We start from the raw sequence: 21697 nt of genomic DNA on the forward strand, positions 1-21697 counted from the left end.
CATAAAGACCAATTCATCATTCACCCAAATATGAAAATACTGTTATTATTTACTCACCCTCATGAGGTTCCAATCCCGTATGCTGATATTTGATCTGTCGGACACATTAAGATTGAAATGTATACAGCGTATATTACACGCATGTGGCATTGTGGCTCTCTTAACCATTGTGCGACCTTCGGGACATTTTTGTCTTTTCTATTTGAGATTTTTCGATCATTTTGTCTGTGTTAATGCCAACGGCATCAATTTTGCCAAAGTTGTGTATATTGGGGGGAATTTTGATATTTCAACCTCCTAAAATAAGTTCCTATAATACATCTATAATACACTGTCTACGCAAAATAGTTACACTCAGGACCTTCAGGACAAAAATATCCCCATTGAAACCCTTTAAAACTGCCTATGGAGCAAATACATGCTTTTCCCCTATTTTCTGTATTATAGAGCACTGCAGACCAGCTGAATAAATCATGCAGCTATAATTGTGCAGGTGTGTTGGTATGGATGTCAGAGTGTGTTTTGTCTGAGTGTATTGAGAAATGTGTGTGTGTGTGTGTAAAAAACAACAGTGGCATTATGTAAACAAACTGGCATTTAAAGGGTTAAAATCCTTGTGTGTGTGTTTATATGTGAGTGTGTGTGTTTGACTGTGTGTGTGTGTTTGAGTGTGTTTATATGTGAGTGTGTGTGTGTGTTTGAGTGTGTTTATATGTGAGTGTGTGTGTGTGTGTGTGTGTGTGTTTATATGTGAGTGTGTGTGTGTGTGTTTGAGTGTGTTTATATGTGAGTGTGTGTGTGTGTGTTTGAGTGTGTTTATATGTGAGTGTGTGTGTGTGTTTGAGTGTGTTTATATGTGAGTGTCTGTGTGTGTATTAGTGTGTATATATGTGAGTGTGTGTGTGTGTGTGTGTGTGTTTGTGTGTTTGAGTGTGTTTATATGTGAGTGTGTGTGTGTGTGTGTGTGTTTGAGTGTGTTTATATGTGAGTGTGTGTGTATTAGTGTGTATATATGTGAGTGTGTGTGTGTGTTTGAGTGTGCTTATATGTGAGTGTGTGTGTGTGTGTGTATTAGTGTGTATATATGTGAGTGTGTGTGTGTGTGTTTGAGTGTGTTTATATGTGAGTGTGTGTGTGTGTATTAGTGTGTATATATGTGAGTGTGTGTGTATATATGTGAGTGTGTGTGTGTGTGTGTGTGTGTTTGAGTGTGTTTATATGTGAGTGTGTGTGTGTGTTTGAGTGTGTTTATATGTGAGTGTGTGTGTGTGTGTTTATATGTGAGTGTGTGTATTAGTGTGTATATATGTGAGTGTGTGTGTGAGTGTGTATATATGTGAGTGTGTGTGTGTGTGTGTGTGTGTGTGTGTGTGTTTGAGTGTGTTTATATGTGAATGCAAGTTATGATGTTTGTTAAATAAATTAACTAATTGAAAGTGGAAATGAATATTACAATATTATTATGGCAGTTTTTATGTGGACATTTTTGTCCTCTAAGGACCTCTGAGTAACTTTTTTAAATTGACCCACAAAGGTTATTAGTGGCTCTCTATGTGACTCATAATCATCTGATTAATATCATCCATTACATTTCTATTTCTATTGTTGTGTGCGAAGGGCTTCTTTAAGTTTGGAAAATCCTCATATGTGTTACTCATCTGTATTTAGAAGAGAATACAGGACACAAAAGGGAAACAGAAAGTGGATGTTAATGAAGCCACGGGCTCATGTGAGTTTATGTGAGACAGAGGTTTATAAATATACTAACATTAATAACAGTGCAGGATATTCTAGTGCCATAAACATCTATTAGATAAAATAATATTTTTCATTTGGTAAATTATACAGTAACTGCTAAATGCTCACATATCTGTGTCTACCCTTTAGAAAAGGCTTAGTAATCCACACATAATTATCACATTCAGAGTCAACAATGCTTTATTGGCATGATTGTTAATGTATACAGTACTGCATAAGCATATAAAGTATAGCAAAGGCAATTATAGAAAATAATAAATAATGTGAAGTAGCCTAAATAAAGAAATGAAGGAAATGAACGGGAGAAGAAAACAAAGGGACAAGGTAAAAATAATAATAATAATAGTAAAATAATCTAATAAATACATTTAAAAAATGACAAATAAATAATAAATAAACTAAAAATACAAATAAATACACCTAAACTATTATGTAAAAATAAACTAGTCAACAAAGCTGAAATATCTTGTTACTTTCATTGCAAATATTTAAAAGTCTTTTAGCTCATTTAATTATTCATGAGGACCGTCCGCTATCAGCCAATGAGCGCGTCACAATTTGCATCGAAGCGCCTCATACGCTCACGCCTCGGTGCGTGCACACACAAACTGTCAGATTACCGGCTATGAATCACGGGCGTAAACTGTCTGATACCTGAAGTTATACAGACACCGGACACAAGGTCCCATCCACGGACGACCAACATGAGCGAGAGATTTATGGTCGTGCCGGTGGCGCACGGCGATGAGAGCGCATGTGGAGACGGAGCGGACGAGGACTCTGTGTTTGACGCCGCCGGTGATTGTGAAGGAGAACACGCGGAGTGGCAGAGATCGGTGCCCATCCTCCGGTACAACAGAGAACCCAACAAATACGGTGAGACGGGCAGGGTAGGGTTAACACTGCGAACAACATGACTCGTCGAACTAAAACGCTCCCGAAGCGCAGGCTTGACGCGCAGTCCGCTATATGTTGTTGATAATAACAGAAGCGCTCGCGCGACTCTGCGGCGTTTCCCGCGCAACAGTTAACTGTAATTGTGGCGCGAAGTGTCAAAATGGTGATCAGTTAGTGAAATGAAGATTCACAATCGATTTGGCATTAATAAATGAGGTAGGTTACACACAATCGAACTTTTTCCGAAAGATATATGTATTCAAAAATAATTAAGCTAATTGAAGAGTTTCATATATGGAATATTATTTATTTCAGTCATATGTTATTTATTGTTGTCATTTCCCTCAGGGTGTTTAACTCCCCATGGCCGTTAGTTTCGCTGCTGTTCAATAACACACACACACACACACACACACATACATGTTCATTTAAACATGTTCTGTCATGAATAAAGTGACAGCTGAGACTGTTTCAGACAAAATATCCTAGGCATTTGCTCTTCAGTTATAGTTTGTAATCTGATAATTTAACATTTAGCATCAACTGTAATTGTATATTACTACTGCTCAAACATTTAACCATCTCAGCGAAGTTTAAAATAAAATATTCAAAATTGGGACACAACTATCAAAGCAAGAAAAGTAAGAAATAAGAAGGGCTTCAAACAGAGTAGCTCAAAACCGCTTATGCGCATCCTGAATGCAGAATAATGCACATTTAAAAGTGCTTTTAAAACTGCAAGATTGCAACAAACAAACAAAAAATACTCCGTAAGAGAAGTGTTTTCTCATACTGACATGGTACTATAGTAATAACATGATTTTTGAACATGAAAATACCATTTGTTTTGGCTATGATAATTGTTTTAAATATACTACCATGTTTAGTTCCATGGTAAGTAACACCATGTTTTTTGGTTATAGTCCCTGTATTGTTATTCTGTTTTTATGTAATACCATGATTTTTGGCCATGGTATTACAGTAATACCATGTTTTTTTGGACATGGAACTATAGTTATAACATATTTTTATATGTTACCATAATTTTACCGTAGTAATGCTAGTATACCATGTTTTTGGTCATGGCTCTATATGTTAATACCATATTTTAGATGTTACTATAGTAATGCAATGTTTTTTGGCCACGATACTACATTAATACCATGGTATTTATTGGTATATTTTTATGTTACCATCATTTTACCATAGTAATATCAGTAATACCATGCTTTTTGGTCATGGCATTCTATGTTATTACCATATTTTTAGATGTTATTATAATTTTACCATAGCAATAACTAGAGCTCCACCGATATGTGATTTTTGAGAACGTTGGCGATACTTGACCGATCAGTACTGTATGTTTAGTATCAGTCAAATGCTGACCATTAAAATAAAGAATAAATAAAAATAAAATAAATAGCTAAATAAACATCAGTACTCTATGTTCAGTATCAGTCAGTTGCTGACCATTAAAATAAAGAATAAATAAAATAAATTGCTAAATAAACATCAGTACTGAATGTTCAGTATCAGTCAAATGCTGACCATTAAAATAAAGAATAAATCTAAATAAAATAAATAGCTAAATAAACAAGTACTGTATGTTTAGTGTGTCAAATGCTGACTATTTTAATACTGCCAGTCAGTTAGGGTCAGGTTGTAAAACAAGAAGCATTTACACATTTATTTACATTTACATGTATGCATTTTGCAGATGCTTTTATCCAAAGCGACTTACAGTGCAATTATTACAGGGACAATCCCCCCGGAGCAACCTGGAGTTAAGTGCCTTGCTCAAGGACACAATGGTGGTGACTGTGGGGTTCGAACTAGCGACCTTCTGATTAACAGCCCTGTGCTTTAGCCACTACACCATCACCATTCCATTCGTTGCATTTACACCTGTCGAGTGTACGAGTCAGTGGAAAACCAGACTTTTAAATATTACATTTTGTAAATGCAACGACTGGAATTGTTCAGTTGAAGGAGGTACCAAACTGTGAATCCTGAACAAAACAGTTTGGTGAATAAATGTTTACACATTAGCTTCCACTCAGCTGACAATCTTTGGAAGTAGCTACATGGTTAGCTAGTTAGCTATGAGCTTGTTGCCACGGAGAGTAAAAGATGGACCAGCATTGCGTCTCACCAACTAGGTAACAACGCTGTGTGAAATCTAAACACAACAAACACAATCCACCACCGCATCGTTGTCTGCTGAGCTGCAAAAAGATGCTCTGATGTTTACCTTTCAATCTGCTACATTACTGACTGCACTGACAAACTATAGCTGACTAACACAACAAACAGATGTGATAAACGGGAGTGACATGGTTGTCAGGGACAGGGTTAACGTTATATTAGATATATTGAAAAGGGAAAAAGATGAGGTCATTATTTATTAACTTTCCAGTGTGTATTTCACAAACTAGTTAGCAACTTACCGAGAAGACACCGCTTAACACCGCACTGTTTAACTCCACCCTGTCTGCAGAGCCACCGTCAGCTCAGAGTCAGCTCGGAGTGCGCTCTACTGGATAAACTACGTTATGACACCAATCCTAAAGCATTGTTTTCTGCATTATATGTTCTGAAAAAAGGTTTTCATATCTGCGTATATCGGTACACATATACACCGATACCGGCCGACTGATATACCATGTTTTTTGGTCATGGCCCTGTATGCAAATACCATATTTTTTAATGTTACTATAGTAATACTGCTATTTTTGGCCATTGTACTATGTTAAAGCCATATTTTTAAATGCTGCCATAGTGTTACCATAGTAACGCCAGTAATACCATGTTTAATGTTTATGGTACTATAGTTATAGCATATATTTAGATGTTACCGTAGTAAAACCATGTTTTTTTGGCCATGACACTATGTTAATACCATATTTTTATATGTTACCATAATTTTACCATAGTAATACCAGTAATATCAAGTTTTTTGTTCATGGCTCTATAAGTAAATACATGTTTGTCATGAAAAAACATAAAGTAGTTTAATAAAATATTATTAAAACATTCACTTGTATGTTCAAATCAAGCACACCTGTGGGAGGGTTTAGTTTAATATAAAACAAAATACACACTTTCAGAAATAATTAATGATTCTTAATGATTCATTTTATACCCCTTTTGATTGTCCTGAATGAAATGAGAGCAAAGCCATACTAGATGATAGCCTAGTGTTTTATGGATCATGAAGCCAGTTTGTTGTTACATGACTGCCTAATTTTAGGGGCTTGTGTAGACGTGTCTTGGGACAGTTTTCATGCTCAGCTGTCTTCATGAATTACCATGACACATCTGTTTGTTACCTGGGCTAGAACTCTAGCAACCTACATCTGAAAATACAAAAGCAATGATTTACACGAGCCATTCTGTTTTTATGGCTTTAAAGGTGTTTATTTGTGCACTGAATCATATTTACAGTTCAGTAGTTTATGCAGTAAACGTCCGAGTTTATTTAAAGACGTCCACATCAATGTAATTTGAAGGAAGGTGTATAGCCACTTTAATGTGTTTTACGGACCCTATCTCTCTCAATCTGGTGTCATATTTTATCTTTGATAGGTATGAAAGCTTCCAATAAGTCCCTCATTATATTTAACACTGTTAACGAAGGCCTCTAAAAACCAAAGTGTCTTTGAGTGTCGACGTCAGCTCCGGTCACAGTCTTAAGAAGTCTAAAGTAGGCTATGAATTTAATTTAAAGGAAATTTAACAGTAAGATTTTAAATGAAAGTTAACCTAATACAATGCAAAATTGAAGCTCACCGTCTTGTTTCAAAAGTTTTCCTAGGTGTTAATCATGTCAAGATTTTTTGTAATGTACTCACAAAAGCTTTTATCGCAGCTTGAAAAGCATTAACAGTTGATTTGAGAGCATAGGTTGGTCTATAGAAACATTAGTGTCATTTGTTGGCATGTAAAGCATCTTGCCGTTGGAAAAGTGCAAATGGGAGTCATCTTCCAGATGGCTGGGCTGGGAGCATTGGATTGGGTTACACACTCATTACGGGAGTCAAGAATATCACTATTCATATGTGGCGATGCTGTCATATCCCTTACTAACAAACTTGGAACAAGACAAAGGCCTTTAATATTAAGGCCATATAAAGCCTGTTTATGCTTTGCATTGAACCTATGCGGTTACGGCATAACCTCTCCAAAAATGTAACTGTGGTGTTACTAATATGAAGATCATAGCAGCTGTAATCAGTCAAGTCATTTTTATTTTCACAACGCACATCATTTTAATGCAGCTTAAAAGATAATGGAAGCGGTAATATATATATATTTTTTATTTATTTATTTTCCCGCTCTTTTTCTCCCAATTTGGAATGCCCAATTCCCAAGGAGCTCTAAGTCCTCGTGGTGGCATAGTGACTCGCCTAAATCCGGATGATGGAGGACGAATCTCAGCTGCATCCGCCGCGTCTGATACCGTCAAATCGTGCATGAAATAATCCCCTTTATTAGCTTTTGTGACCGCTTATTTTTAATTGCATTTTTTGCATATAAATACATTTTTTATAATGACACTAAACTTACATTTTAAAACTTAATAATGTGCCATTGTAGAGTGATGGCTTAATTTTGTTTTAAAACAATTACTTGTGTAGCCTTATGCTGCGTTCACACCGGACGCGAATAGCGCGTCAGGCGTGAGTGATTTCAATGTTAAGTCAATGCAAAGACGCGTTACGCGCGTAAAAAATTCCTGCGGCGCGAATGAGGCGTAGAGCACGGCGCGGTAGACGCGAATTCGCCTCATTCGCGCGTCAAGTTTGCGCGAATGCCGCGAATTGAGCGTCTGGCGCGTTACGCGCGAATGGTGCATTTTGTGCATTCACGCGTTTGACGCGAATTCGCGTCTGCCGCCCGAGTTGAAAAATCTGAACTTTGGCGTCAATTTGCGCCGCATTAACCAATCAGGAGCCTAGCTGCCTGCTGTCACTCAGGAGGTAAAGTGATGTAAACTCCCGCTCGGAATCTTTCATTCCAAAATCACTGACAGCTAACTTATGGAGGAAAAATGAATTCTTGCTGTAAGCAGTCACCCAGAATTGTACGATTCCACTTCATATTTTTACAGAGACAGGAACAAAAAGGACCTCGCTTGGAAGAGGGTCAGTGAGGAGATTGGGCAACCTGGTAAGTTGTAAATACAAATTAATCTTTAATATTTGTCCACTTCTTTACGATAGAAATGCTACAGTCACTGTAATTTCTTGAACAAGAACATGTGGACATCAAAACATGCAAACTCAGAGCGAGGGTTTACAGTTTAAGCGTCACGCGCGTAAATTTCGCTTCAAACTTTTGTTTTTTACGCGCGTCAATTTCGCTCTTGACGCGCGAATGGATTCAAAGTGGTCAAGCGTATAACTAGACGCGGTAGGCGCGAATTTGACGCGCTATTCGCGTCCGGTGTGAACGCAGCATTACATAGTTAAGAAACAGCTACATGCAATAGGGGTTGAATAATTATGACATTTACATTGACATTTATTCATTTGGCAGACGCTTTTATCAAATCATCTTAAGAAGACAGTAGTATGAAAAAGTGCCATATTACAAAGTTTCACTAGCATCAGAATACATTTAGTATAGTAGTGGTACGATGAAGCCGAAAGTCCCGGAAAGTGTTTTGGTGCCTCTTTGTGTTGGTACAGCAAGGCCACGCACCTTAGCCGACTGCAGGCTTCTAGTGGGCACGTAGCTCTGCAGAAATGATTTTAGGTATGCTGAAAAAGACCCAGTGACTGTTTTGTATGCCAGCATACAGACAAAGAGCGGTGTAACATGTGCACAAGTGGTGGTGGTGTAGTGGTCTAAAGCACATAACTGGTAAACTGGAAATCAGAAGGTCGCTGGATCGATCCCCACAGCTACCATCATTGTGTCCTTGAGCAAGCCACTTAAAGCTGCATACACACTGCCAGCGACATCGCGCGCAACAGCGACTCCATCCCATTCATTTTCAATGAGAGCACAGCGACTTCCGGCGACACGAGCTGTCGCGACCGTTGGCGACTAGATGTGGGCGTGTACAGCGACGCGACAAAGTTGAGACAAGTTCAACTTTATTGAAATGAAGAGCGACTTACGGAAGCGACAGCCAATAGGAGAGAAGAAGGGAGAGCTCACGTGATCCTTCTCTTTCTCTCTCTCTCTCTCTCTCTCAGCTCCTGCAGTAACGGAAATATGGATGAAAGGCTAATTCTTGCTGTTAGCAATTTTCCAGCGCTCTATAATATGGATATGGTATATCCAGCCGCAGCTCTTGCACCAGCCGGTGGTACTCGCCGTGCTGACTCCGAGATTGTATGGTTTTGTGGACCCAGACAGACCGGCGTTTGCGTTTTCGCCGCAGATAAACAGCCGCTATGGCAAACAGCACGCCTTGTTTCTCGTTCATCTTTGATATAAAGCATTTTATGTACTGATTCCATTTATATTTAGTCTTTTCCCTCCAAAATGTTTGCTTTTAGCGGCAAGAAAAGCGATTTGCTGTCAAGAGCAATGGAATGACATTATCCGCAAATATCATTTATAAACGTTACTAGGCAACCAGTAGTGGGAACGCCCACTAGCAACTTCACCGCCAGCCACTGGCGACCTGCAGCGACAAAGTCTCTGGCAGTGTGTACGCAGCTTAACTCCAGGTTGCTTCAGGGGGATTGTCCCTGTAATAATGGCTCTGTAAGTCGCTTTGAATAAACGCGTCTGCCAAATGCATAAATGTAAATGTGGATCATTTGCAGGGGTCTAATTGCACATGCAGGGAGGCCTGCAATGAGTCCAGTCTAGTTATGACAAGTGACTGAACAAACAGTTGTGTGGCATGTTCAGAGAGGAAGGGTCGTATCTTCCTGATATTGTAGAGTGTAAATCTACATGATCTTGCGGCCTTTGAGATGTGGCCTTGAAATTAAGTTGGTTATTGATGGTTATCTAACTTTGGAAGGCGTTACTGTAGTTGAAACTAGCTGCAAGGTGTTCATCACATCACAGTTCCTGTGATGCCCAGCGAAGAGAGGGTTGTGAGTAAGATCTGATGTGCCTGACTGTGTGAAAGGCTGCAGAATCAGGACGGACGATCTGTATTCAGCTTTCGCCCGTCTCAGCATCTCAGTGACAGAGAGCAGGGCAGTCCCGGTGGAGTGTCCACTTTTGAAATCTGACCGATTATCATCCAGCAGTTTGTTCTGGGAGAGACTGGTTGAGATTTGATTGAAAACTGCCCTTTCAAGTGTTTTTGTCATGAATGGGATGAGAGAAACCGGTCTGTAGTGTTCTATCTGTGTGGGGTTAAGTGCAGTTGTTTTTTGCAGCGGGGTTACTCGAGTCTGCTTAAATGTATTGAGAAAAGTGCCTGTATGTAGAGATGTGTTAATTATGTGTGTGAGTGCAGGTAGGATGGACTGAGAGATGGCCTGGAGAAGGTGGAAAGGAATGGGGTCAAGGGGACAGGTGGTGGGGTGGTTGGACAGGAGGAGTTTAGAGACCTCCGTGTCAGTCAGAGGAGAGAACATAGAGACAGAAGAGTTGCATACAGGAGACAGGTGTTTGACAGGGTGTGGTGCTGAGAATATATTGCTGATGGTTGTAATCCTATTAGTAAAAATGTGGCGAAGACATCTGCTGTCAGTGATGTGTCAGGTGGTGGAGGGGGAGGACAGAGAAGTGTGTTGAATGTTCTAAACAACCTGCAAGTGTCGGTGGTGCTGTTGATCTGGTTCTGGTAATAGGAAGTTTTTGCAGATGTAATGTATCTGAAAAAGTTGCAAGCAGAGACTGATACTTACCTTGATCTGCTGGATCTTTAGATTTCTGCCATCTCCTCTCAGCTGCCCTGAGATCAGTCCGATGTTCACAAAGGTTGTCAGAGAGCCAGGGGCTGGGTGCTGGTGTACGTGCTGGCCTAGAGGAGAGAGGACAGACGCTGTATAGGCAGGTTGTTAAAGTAGAGCTTATTGTGTCTGTGGCAGTGTTTATATCCAGCTACATGACATGGCTGTGCTTTAAAGAAATTCTGCTATTTAGAAATATTAGGTTATATAGTCACACTGTGACTTTGAATGTGTCACTCAACTGATATAGATGTAATGTTTAAAAATTCTGTGTCGGCGCCTGGGTAGCTTAGCAGGTAAACGCACTGACTACCTATGGTGTACCAACTGTAGTCGCAGGTTCGAATCCAGGATGTGCTGAGTGATTCCAGTCAGGCGTCCTAAGCAACGTAAAGCTGCGTTAAAGCTGACAGCATCTCTGATTGGGTGTGGCAACAGGTGATTGCACACACACACACGCACACACACACACATCCAGCCGTCCGTCCTTGTTTATCCAATAACTTGTACAAGAGCACAAGACGTGATACTATTTCTGAAGTGACATTTATGAGATACTAATGGAGGTTTGGACGCATCATTTGGTTTTGAAACAGCAATGGCAGATTCTTATTCGTCACGTAAGAAAGTAGTTTCATGCACAAATTAGTTTTTATGTCCATACTCGATTTTTCATGTTTTTTAACTGTTATATATAAGCAATATCACACTCACAATCGTGCTATATGGCTCTATATCAGCACTGCTGTAATTACCTACGGTACTCGTCCTGCGGCCGAATAACAGCAGTGCTGATATAGGGCCATATCGCACTCTTGCTTGTGTGATATTGCTTAAATATCTTTTTGCAAGACCCGTTTTAGTCTGATTTGCAATTCAGTGTGCGGTTAGCAACTTTTGATGTTTGGCTCTACGCACCCGAAGCCAAATTAGTTTGAGCGCAACAACTCCAAAAACTATAATATTAAAATACTTAAATGGATGTAATTAGTGTCAGTGTACAAGCATATGTATCGAACATAATTATGTATTTTTCAACTGTGCAGAATTATTAATATTTCTATTCTCGTGTCACTATCGCCCTCTGCTGGGCTGATTTATTTTTTTTTTTGTCCCACTCCATCTCCGATCAATAATTTTACTCTTAACAATGAGCACTTTTTTCCCCAATTTGAAATGCCCAATTCCCAATGCGCTCTAAGTCCTCATGGTGGCGTAGTGACTCGATTTGGGTGGTGGAGGACGAATCCCAGTTTCCTCCGCATCTGAGACGTCAATCTGTGCATCTTATCACGTGGCTTGTTGAGTGCGTTACCGCGGAGACGTAGTGCATGTGAAGGCTTCAAGCTATTCCCGCGGCATCAACGCACATCTCACCACACGTCCCACCGAGAGTGAGAACCACATTATAGTGACCATGAGGAGGTTACCCCATGTGACTCTACCTTCCTTAGCAACCGGGCCAATTTGGCTGCTTAGGAGACCTGGCTGGAGTCACTCAGCACACCCTGGATTCAAACTCACAACTCATGAGTTCAAAGTTTTAGAGAGTATAGAATTGGGAATTCAATAATGTAAATCAAACCAAATCCTTATGCCCTTTATCATACCAATGTAATTATTATTTTTTTTTTATATAAAATACAGGAAATAAAATAAAAATGTGTATATGATTAATCGTAGAAATAATCAAAGATTAATTGATTATAATCGTTAGTTGCAGCCCTAGTTAGAAGTTTATTATGCAGTTATGCAGTTTATTGGAAACAATCATTTCGGCTCGTCCCATGGATTGCAACAACAAACAAATAATAAAGCATTGACAGTTCTGCACATACAGTCTATGGGGCAAACCTACAAATGTACACATTTTGTAAATGTACAATTTGAAAGCATTTCTGGAAATATTCTTTAAGCTGTAGATAACACTGAAATGGTTTCATAGGTTATATGACACCATACACTTTTAGTAAATATTACATGATGTTTTAGCAGAGCGATAGTGCAGAGTTAACAGAACTCTACAGAGAAGTGTCTTAGGAAAGTGTTTTATTTCATTTTCTCACACCACACGTCTGTTTCTTGTGAGGTAATATAAGACGAGTGCTTTACTGTATCTGCTCTGTGGGGGTCATATCTTGACCCTGAGAGGTCACCTGAAGTTCATGGTGAATCTGAAAGTCTTGGATGGACTAGAATGCGCAAACTATGTTGGTCAATTTCTGCGGTTAAAGCATCATGACCTCTGTGTTTCCACCATGTTGTAGTCTGATCCCGGTGGCTGAAGTTCATGTCTTTGAGGGTGGTCTTCAGTTAGGGTCAGGAAGGTTGCAAAAGAGGAGGAGTTTTTATTTAGGGTATTTCTCTGTCAGGATACTGTGAACAGCTGACTCAAGCAAGCGTCCTTAACACCAATATATTTGTGTTGGGTGTTTGTCTACATGCACTTGTATCTGTTTCCAGTTACCAAAACTGTGGCCCTGCAGGGCTCCAGCCAAAAAATAAAAACTTAGCTACTAAACTGAAACATTAAGGAGTCAAATGGCTGTTTTTAGGTGCCAAATCACAGAATTGCTCAATTTAGATTGCTGTTCAGAAACAAGATAGAAAGCCGAAGAAAAGTAAGACCGCTGATAACCCATTAATCGGAGGTTTAATAAACAATATGTATAGTTGAGAAGATAAGTTTGCATCCCTTTTGTCTCAAATGTTCACACCCCTTTCATAATTTATACAAATATAAGAGATTATTTTATTTAGTTCTGCTCTTCAGAATCTACATTACAGATATGTACAGAAATTAAAGTAGTGTGTTGTCTTCTTAAGCATCAATGAATGTTTGCACCTTGTGTAATAGTTGTGTACAAGTCCCTGAATTGTCCTTAAGTGTCAAAAGCTTGATCTCAAACACACACACACACACACACACACACACACACACACACACACACACATATATATATATATATATATATATATATATATATTTAAATAGTTTTAGAGAATTGCATTAGTCTTTACTGTTACCAGATGGTCCAGACACAGAGACAATAGGGGGTGCAAATTCAATGGAAACCCAAATGCAATTTATTGTGCTACTCCAATCCCAATCAATAATTACCAGAAGAAGAAAACAACTGCTACACAATACTTGACTTTTAATTATAAAGATGGCCGAAATACACAAGGGACTCTTATTTTGAAATGTCTGCATTCCCAGTTGTGAGTTCTCTGATGGCTGATTCGCTTAGAAAATGAATCTGATTCAAACTGCTAACCTGAGCTCCTGAGTTTTTGGGTGATTCATGAAAAACCCGGTTCAAAATAGTCATTTGTTCACGTCTCTCTTGCGCTGGGGTTGCTATTGCGTGTAGTTCAGCGAGCTCTTCAGAAACAGAATGGGTCACATACTGGTGCGCGCTCTAAAGATGTATTCAATAACATTAAATCTGACGAAACCGCAGATGAATGCACACAACCTGACTGTAGCTAGATTATTGTCGCAATCATTATTTTATAAACTTTAATTGTAGAATCAATTGTAATTTTACTGTTGAAAATATCTCAAAGGTCCATAGTTTGAACATTTTTTTGTATATCATACATCTCTGTAAATATAAGTTCTGAACTACATTTCTTTATTTACTGGCCAATTATTGACCCAATTAAAACCATCGGCAAATTCGTTTTATATGAAAACCCGATGGGTCATTTATAATTCATTAGTAACACACTAGTGTTGTTAAAAGAACCAGTACTTCGGTACCAAGTTGATACTAAAATAAAAAAGACGCAATGATGGAAGTTTTTCTTCACTACTGGTAAAACCGAGCAGCGACTCTGTTCGGTATCAGCACACAGTATGACTGACACATGGCAGCTTTAAAATGCTCACAGGCTTAATTTGAATGCATGCTCTGTTACTCCTTTTACACTGAAATGGACAAATAATCCAAGTGACGTGTCCTAATGGGATTTATTAAACTGCTGAAGGCTGCAATCTTAGTGTGGAGGAACTGCATACTTATAAATGAATGTATAAATCTGACCGCTCATACTTTGGAAACTCCACAGACATTGAGAATAATTTGCATTGTTTGAGATGACAAAGCAGAGCACTAATCCACAAAGTTTGGCCAAAAAAAAAAAAAAATGCAATGACATATTTTCACTTATTAAAAGTTAAAAAAAATTATTGAATAGACACCATTTTGATAATTAAATTAAATTAATTTAAAAGTTGAGGAAAATAATAATAATTATGAAAAATGTATTAAACACGTATGTGTTCAATAGCACACGATCATAGCATCATTAGCATATTTTTGTTGTGGTATCGAAATTTATGGAGCCAGAAATCTGACAAAACAATTTGAATTCGAATTGTGTAAATCTGAATAATAGAATTTAGAATTTTTATTATAAGTGTAATTCGTCCAAATGTAATATTACATTTTAAATGGGTTTGAATTTGAAATTTTTAAACTCCGATCCTGGACATTTCATATTTAACAAAGTTGAATTGTTTTTTTTTAATGGCATAATTTTATAAATATGTATTTTCAAACAGCACATTTTTGGTTCTGCGTTCTTACACTGTAAATATTCAGTTTTAAAAAATACAGCTTCAAGTTTTCAAGATGATGAAGAAATTCAGAACACCAAATTCAATATCTAAGAAAATTCAGATCTACAGAAAGTGGGTCAGAATTCAAGCTTCCGTTCCACAGGGAAGAGTAGAGGGTCTGAATTTTGGTGTTCTGAATTTCTTCTTCATCTTGAAAACTTGAAGCTGTATTTTTTAAAGCCCATATTGTCTCTTTCAAAAGATACGACAACTGTGTCCAAACTCCAAAGGGTCCCGTGAATACAACCATTTAAGTTCTGGTATGTAATTTTCATGGTTTGTGCTCAAAAAGGGGGCGTGTATCAACAGGTTAATAAAGGATGCTTTAAAGATATAGTGCCGGGGTGTTTCATTGCAAAACAGGATGTGCACAGTAATAATTTATCTCGATTATCTTGTTTTCATAATCGTTGGCAGCCAAAAACGTAATTGAAAATAAAGTTTGATAAATCACCCAGCTCCTCTACAAATAACTACAAATGGGATTACAGACATTAATGCTCATATGGTCCGGATATAGTTGGATATTACAGTCAATTAGGAACGCACACTAGCAGCCAATAACACTCATTGATCTCTAATGATTTTATGGCTGTAGCTTTAGTAGGTAGCTGCTGTATAGACCGTAGAGAGCATGGCAACTCACTAGGTTTGCTCTTTTTACCTCTCTGAGTGTTATGCATGTTTTTCCATGACTTGATTGGAAACATGCGTTAAACCCACCACTATAGTCCAATCACTCCATGTGTCATCTCAACCGATCTGTGTTGATTTTCCAGTTAGTAACTGTCCAAGTCTCAAATGAGGTTCCTCTTCCTGTTCATTATACCCGCTGTAGGGAGTTTCCATTCTTATCATCCCTGTTAAAGAACAACGTGCTCTTGGCTTGGATGTTTTGGATTTGTATTTTTATGTCAGCATGCTCCATCTCTAAAACATTTCTAAAGCATTGAATGGAACGGGGCGTCTCGTATAACGCTTAATAAACTCAAGTTGTATAGATCAGCTTGGTGTTATAACTTTCATTTTCAATTTCATTTGTTGAATTGCCTTTGTCCATCCATCCATCCATCTTCAACCGCTTATCCGAAGTCGGGTCGCGGGGGCAGCTGCTCCAGCAGGGGGCCCCAAACTTCCCTATCCCGAGCCACATTAACCAGCTCTGACTGGGGGACCCCGAGGCGTTCCTAGGCCAGTGTGGAGATGTAATCTCTCCACCTAGTCCTGGGTCTTCCCCGAGGCCTCCTCCCAGCTGGACGTGCCTGAAACACCTCCCTAGGGAGGCGGCCAGGGGGCATCCTTACCAGATGCCCAAACCACCTCAACTGACTCCTTTCGGAGTAGAGCAGCGGCTCCTCACGAAAGACTGAGCTCCTCACCCTATCTCTAAGGGAGAAGCCCGCCACCCTTCTGAGAAAGCCCATTTCAGCCGCTTGTACTCGTGACCTAGTTCTTTCGGTCATGACCCAGCCTTCATGATCATAGGTGAGGGTCGGAATGAAAATTGACTGGTAGATCGAGAGCTTTGCCTTCCGGCTCTCTTTTCGCAACAACGGTGCGATAGAGCGAGTGCAATACCGCCCCCGCTGCCCCGATTCTCCGGCCAACCTCCCGCTCCATTGTCCCCTCACTCGTGAACAAGACCCCGAGGTACTTCAACTCCTTCACTTGGGGCAATACCTCCTTCCCACACAAATGCATTTGTGTCTTTATAAATTTGTATTACTTTTTCTTCAGTGGAACATACAGAACAAGCAGATGGTAAAATATTTACTCTGCTCTTTTCCATACAATGAAAATGAATGGAGTCAGATGCTGCCGAGTTTCATAAATGACAAAATGTACCTTAAAAGTAGTGCACAGAACTCATGCAATATATTCAACGTTTTCTGAAGACGTAGGATAGCTTTGCATTAGAAATACACTCATATTTAAGTTGTAATTCGCTGGAAATCTTGCTCTCCGCTAGGCCTGTCACGATTATTAAATAATACTCTGATCATGTTCGAGAGAACTGTGATTATTGTGCACTTTAAATTGCAATCACATTTTAATGCCCAAATAAGGTTATTTTAAGCGAATATATAAATGTCAACAATGACACGTTTGTGTGTCACTCAGCTGAACTCTGAGCGTCACTGAGCCGCACGCGGATGCCAACCAGATCAGCTCCTGCCTGGAAAACGCCAAAATTCCCTCGCCGAAACTCCCGTGAAAATATAAACGAACAAATATAAACTTTGATAGTGAACTCCTTTGCACTGTAATGGCTTATATTCCTGGTCATAGTGGGTTTATACTGTATAGCAATGTTAATAACGCACAGTGACACAGAGGATGAGGCGCATGTTTACTCTATTTCTGTGGAGTGATAAAATGATGAAATGAAATATCAAAGGTTTTGCCTCTTGAGAAATAAGGGCTCGTTCAATCAAAGGGCATTTAAATGTGTGAAAGTGAAGAAATTACGACATAAATATTTTACTATTGCATAATACTGTATACTATATTATATTCTATATTATATTATATCAGTTGCAATTTTTTTTTATCATGATTAATCGCATAATTGGTTATCGTTAATCACGATTAACTGCATATTTTGAAAGTGCTGAAACTGGTCACTACATGTACTTATTTTCTTGTCAAAATGTATTTATTTTCATCTTATGGTGCGTTCACATACAACGCGAATCGAGCGTTTCACGCGGTGCGATTTCATACAAAGTCTGAACAAGATACAAAATACAAAATGCTAAGCTTTTAGGCTCTCCTTGGTATAAGGCTTCTGGTGCTGTGTAGTGTGTGTCAGTGTAATGACTCCGTGCGAACACATTACAAAGATTCTGCCCTTCACACCAGTGTTTATGCCAGTACTCGACACTAAGGGGAGGGTGAAATACCAATTGCAGCATTGCCAGATCTCAAAAGAGAAGCAAGCATCTGGTCTGGAAAAAATAAGCCACTTGCATAAATAAACAACACATTATAAAATTTGTAACAAGCATACAGTTAATTAATAGTCAAGTAAAATTTTTATTAAAGATATGCTTCTGAGTCAAAACCTGGCAGCATCAAATCTGTATTAATGCATCATATCAAACAACAAATCAGTGAAGGCTTGGAAACAAATGAGAAGTTATTTTTACATCCAATAATGTTTTCCTTTTGTCTGAATTAGCTGTGCATGTACAGTACTGTGCAAAAGTCTTATGCACATTTTTTTTTTTTATGCATTTGACAGACGCTTTTATCCAAAGTGACTTACAGTGCACTTATTACAGGGACAATCCCCCCGGAGCAACCTGGAGTTAAGTGCCTTGCTCAAGGACACAATGGTGGTGGCTGTGGGGACCGAACCAGCAACCTTCTGATTACCAGATTAACAGTTATGTGCTTAGACCACTACACCACCACCACTCCACTCCATGCACATAAGATGTTTCAGAAAGCATTAGTCTTAAGATGGTTATTTATATCTTCAGCTTTAATGTGTCAATAGGAAATATATACGTTAGACTCCCAAACATTACTTCTGCAAATGGAAAAGATTAGAATAGAAGAACAGGAAGCCCTGCGACTGATGTCATGGCCCCCACAGAGCATCGAGTCAGTCTGAGATTACATAAAGAGACAGAAGCAATCGAGACAGCCGAAATAGACAGAAGAACTGTGATGAATTCTCCAAGAAGCTTGGGACGTCCTATCTGCCAATAACCAAGTAAAACTGTGTCCAGGTGTAAGTAGAGGAATAGGGGCTGTTTTGAAGGCAAAGGACACCGAATATTTTGTCTGACGTTAATTGATAAATGAAAACTATTTATGGGATTATTTTTGAAGACATCCGCACTATGCAACATTTCCCCCAAATGCCTAAAACTTTTGCACAGTACTGTATTTGTAGGATAGGTCTTCATACACAGAATACGACATCCACAACGGACAACTAGGCACAGAAAAGTGTGAAGCAGTTGCCTTCAGGTTTAAAGCACGGTTCACTTTTTGGGCAGCATGAAGTGGTGTAGATCCCAAAATATGCTGTGATAAACCCTTTGGCCTTTAGTTTCATGAAAAAAAATCCTTGAACCGTTTATAGTCCCTGGTTTGTCGCTAGTTCGCAACTGATTTTGTCAAATGTGAATTTGCTGACATCCAGTATGAGATTTGAGAGCTACGGCAGAGTGGAAGATTTTCACTGAATAACTACTTAAAAATTGGCCCGTTCATTATAGTTATCACGTGTCAGGAGATTTGAAAATAACGAAAGTCTGTTTGGAACGACATGGGGTGAGTTAATAGATAGAATTGACATTTTGGGTTGAACTGTTCCTTTAAATGTTCCCCTTTCTTTAAAATAGTCAATGACTCTGTTGACACACTTTCTTTGGCTGAAGTCGTGTCAATCTTATTCAATTTATAGTGATAAACTCTTGCGATAATGGCCGCTGAGGCTTTTGGCCTTCAGATGTTCTCCACCTCCCTTTGTCTCATTTAGAATATATCTCACACTCACCAGGATCAAACGACATTCTTAGATAATCTAGAAGTCTCTAGATATGTGCCGCAGAAGACCAAAAAAAGTGTCACTTGATCTTGTCGTGTGTGACGGACAGCTGAAGGAGAATCGGGCATCGGCTCTGACATTTGAGAAGGATAGTCTGTCAACAACTGCTTACAACGGATCTGTTTTAGGACGAATGAACCTCTGTTAATTTCCACCTGTTGACTGTGATATGTTGGAAGTAATTTATAATAATTATTTTATACGTGCCATTTTAATTGCTGTAAATTCTTCGCGTGTCACAGATGTCAGTGTAACAGTTCAGACAGTCCTCTCTGGTATCTGCTTTGAGATCCTTGACACATTTCCACCCCTGTACACGTCAGGTCCTTTTTAGAAATGGAGACATACATCACATTGGGGGGGGCGGTGGAAATCTGTTGTAAGAGACGTGCAGTCTGTGAACTAATTTTGTTGGTGGTTCAGATTAAACTAGCGATAGGCTAGATCATTTTTCGTCTGGTCTATTAGTTCTCCTTTGGTTTCAGCAATGGTGTGTAAAAACATGGCCTAAATGGTTCAGGACTTAAAGTAGGACAAATTAGACCATTTTTGGTCTATGAAGTCCATCATGGAAATGTTACTGCAGGTCTGAAGAATCTTTGTATAAAATCGTGTAAACAAGTGGAAAGTTGGGCTATGTAGATGTTGTGGTGCCAGGAAATGAGGTCTCACTCCACAGTGTTGTTTCATAGTGAATTGGGTTTAAAATAATTACTCTTGAAGCACAGGATCTCATACAGATATGCTTTTGTTTTGAAAGAGAACAAATTGCTTTACTGTAGAACATCACAAGGTGGCAGCACTTTCCTGACTGATTGATGATTTTTGTTATGTAACAGAACTTTAAATACCCAACACATTGACTTTCAACTGTTATATTGGACAGTAATTGTAGAAAATGCCCTTTTGGAGCTTTGTAAGGAATAATACTCTGTTTATGTGTTCACACAAAATGTGCCTGGACTATATCTCAAACATTAGTGTTAGTGGTCTAGATCCTGAGGACTTGCATTACTCCAGCAGAAAAATAAATAAATAATATTTTATTTAAAATGACATCTGCTCTCACACCTCAAATAATTGGGATTTTGCATTCAGCATGTTATTGCATTTTAGTTGATCAGTTCAGATCTTGTCTGGTTTTGATTGAACCACTGAAACGAAGTATGCATTCTGAGTGAACACCCTCAAATCCATACATCGTTGAGCGCCGTGTCTGTCACCGTCACCCTCAAACCAATCAATCTACAAGGTACCACCTAAAATGCCACCACAACAAATCACAAAATTAAAAATAAGGCCCCATTTTTGCACATTCACATATGATTGTTTGCACACTTGTGACTTAAAAGTAACGTTTTCCTAGATGATTAAAATTAGAAATCTTTTAAAAATCTAATTTGAAACTCATGTAGCAAGTTAGTACTTGAAAACATTTAATATTTGTGTCCATTTTTGTTTCATACATTTTTGAAAAACAAAAATGACATTTTCAAGACTTAAAATATGTAATTTGGTGTAACCTTAAATCCACATGATTGTACAACAAGTAACACATTTAAAAATATATATATAAGTATACAACTTGTGTGTGTGTGTGTGTGTGTGTGTGTGTGTGTGTCTATATATATATATATATATATATATATATATATATATATATATATATATATATATAATAATATTTTATAATAATATCAAGAGCAATGCATAAAGCTGGCCTGTATGGTGTATATGTATATATAAGGCCTGTATGGTGTATATATATATATATATATATATACACACCATACTGGGCCAGCGTTATGCATTGCTCTTGATATGGTTGTCAAGTGCACCATTATTCCACTCCCAGCCACTGAACTCTGGAGCTCCTTCAAAGTGATTGTTGGCCTCTCTGTGGCTTCTCTCATATGTCTCCTTTTGTTGTGATGAGTTTTGAAGGATGGCCTTTTCATGGCAGTGCCTGGGTGGTGTGGT

At 38.6% G+C, this 21697-nt stretch overlaps 1 protein-coding gene across 6 annotated transcripts in view; it reads left to right on the forward strand.

The window, feature by feature from the left end:
* Positions 1 to 2450: 2450 nt before the first annotated feature.
* The window catches only part of slc12a7b (solute carrier family 12 member 7b), a 115573-nt gene continuing 96326 nt past the window's right edge, over positions 2451 to 21697 (forward strand). For all 6 annotated transcript variants that reach the window (XM_052113350.1, XM_052113351.1, XM_052113354.1 and 3 more), the window contains exon 1: positions 2451 to 2634. In XM_052113350.1, coding sequence (XP_051969310.1) covers positions 2463 to 2634 — 172 coding nt within the window. In that variant the 5' untranslated portion in view covers positions 2451 to 2462. The remainder of the gene's footprint in view (positions 2635 to 21697) is intronic.

The sequence above is a fragment of the Xyrauchen texanus genome, chromosome 41 (genome assembly GCF_025860055.1).
Source record: "Xyrauchen texanus isolate HMW12.3.18 chromosome 41, RBS_HiC_50CHRs, whole genome shotgun sequence".
Classification (NCBI taxonomy): Eukaryota; Metazoa; Chordata; class Actinopteri; order Cypriniformes; family Catostomidae; genus Xyrauchen; species Xyrauchen texanus.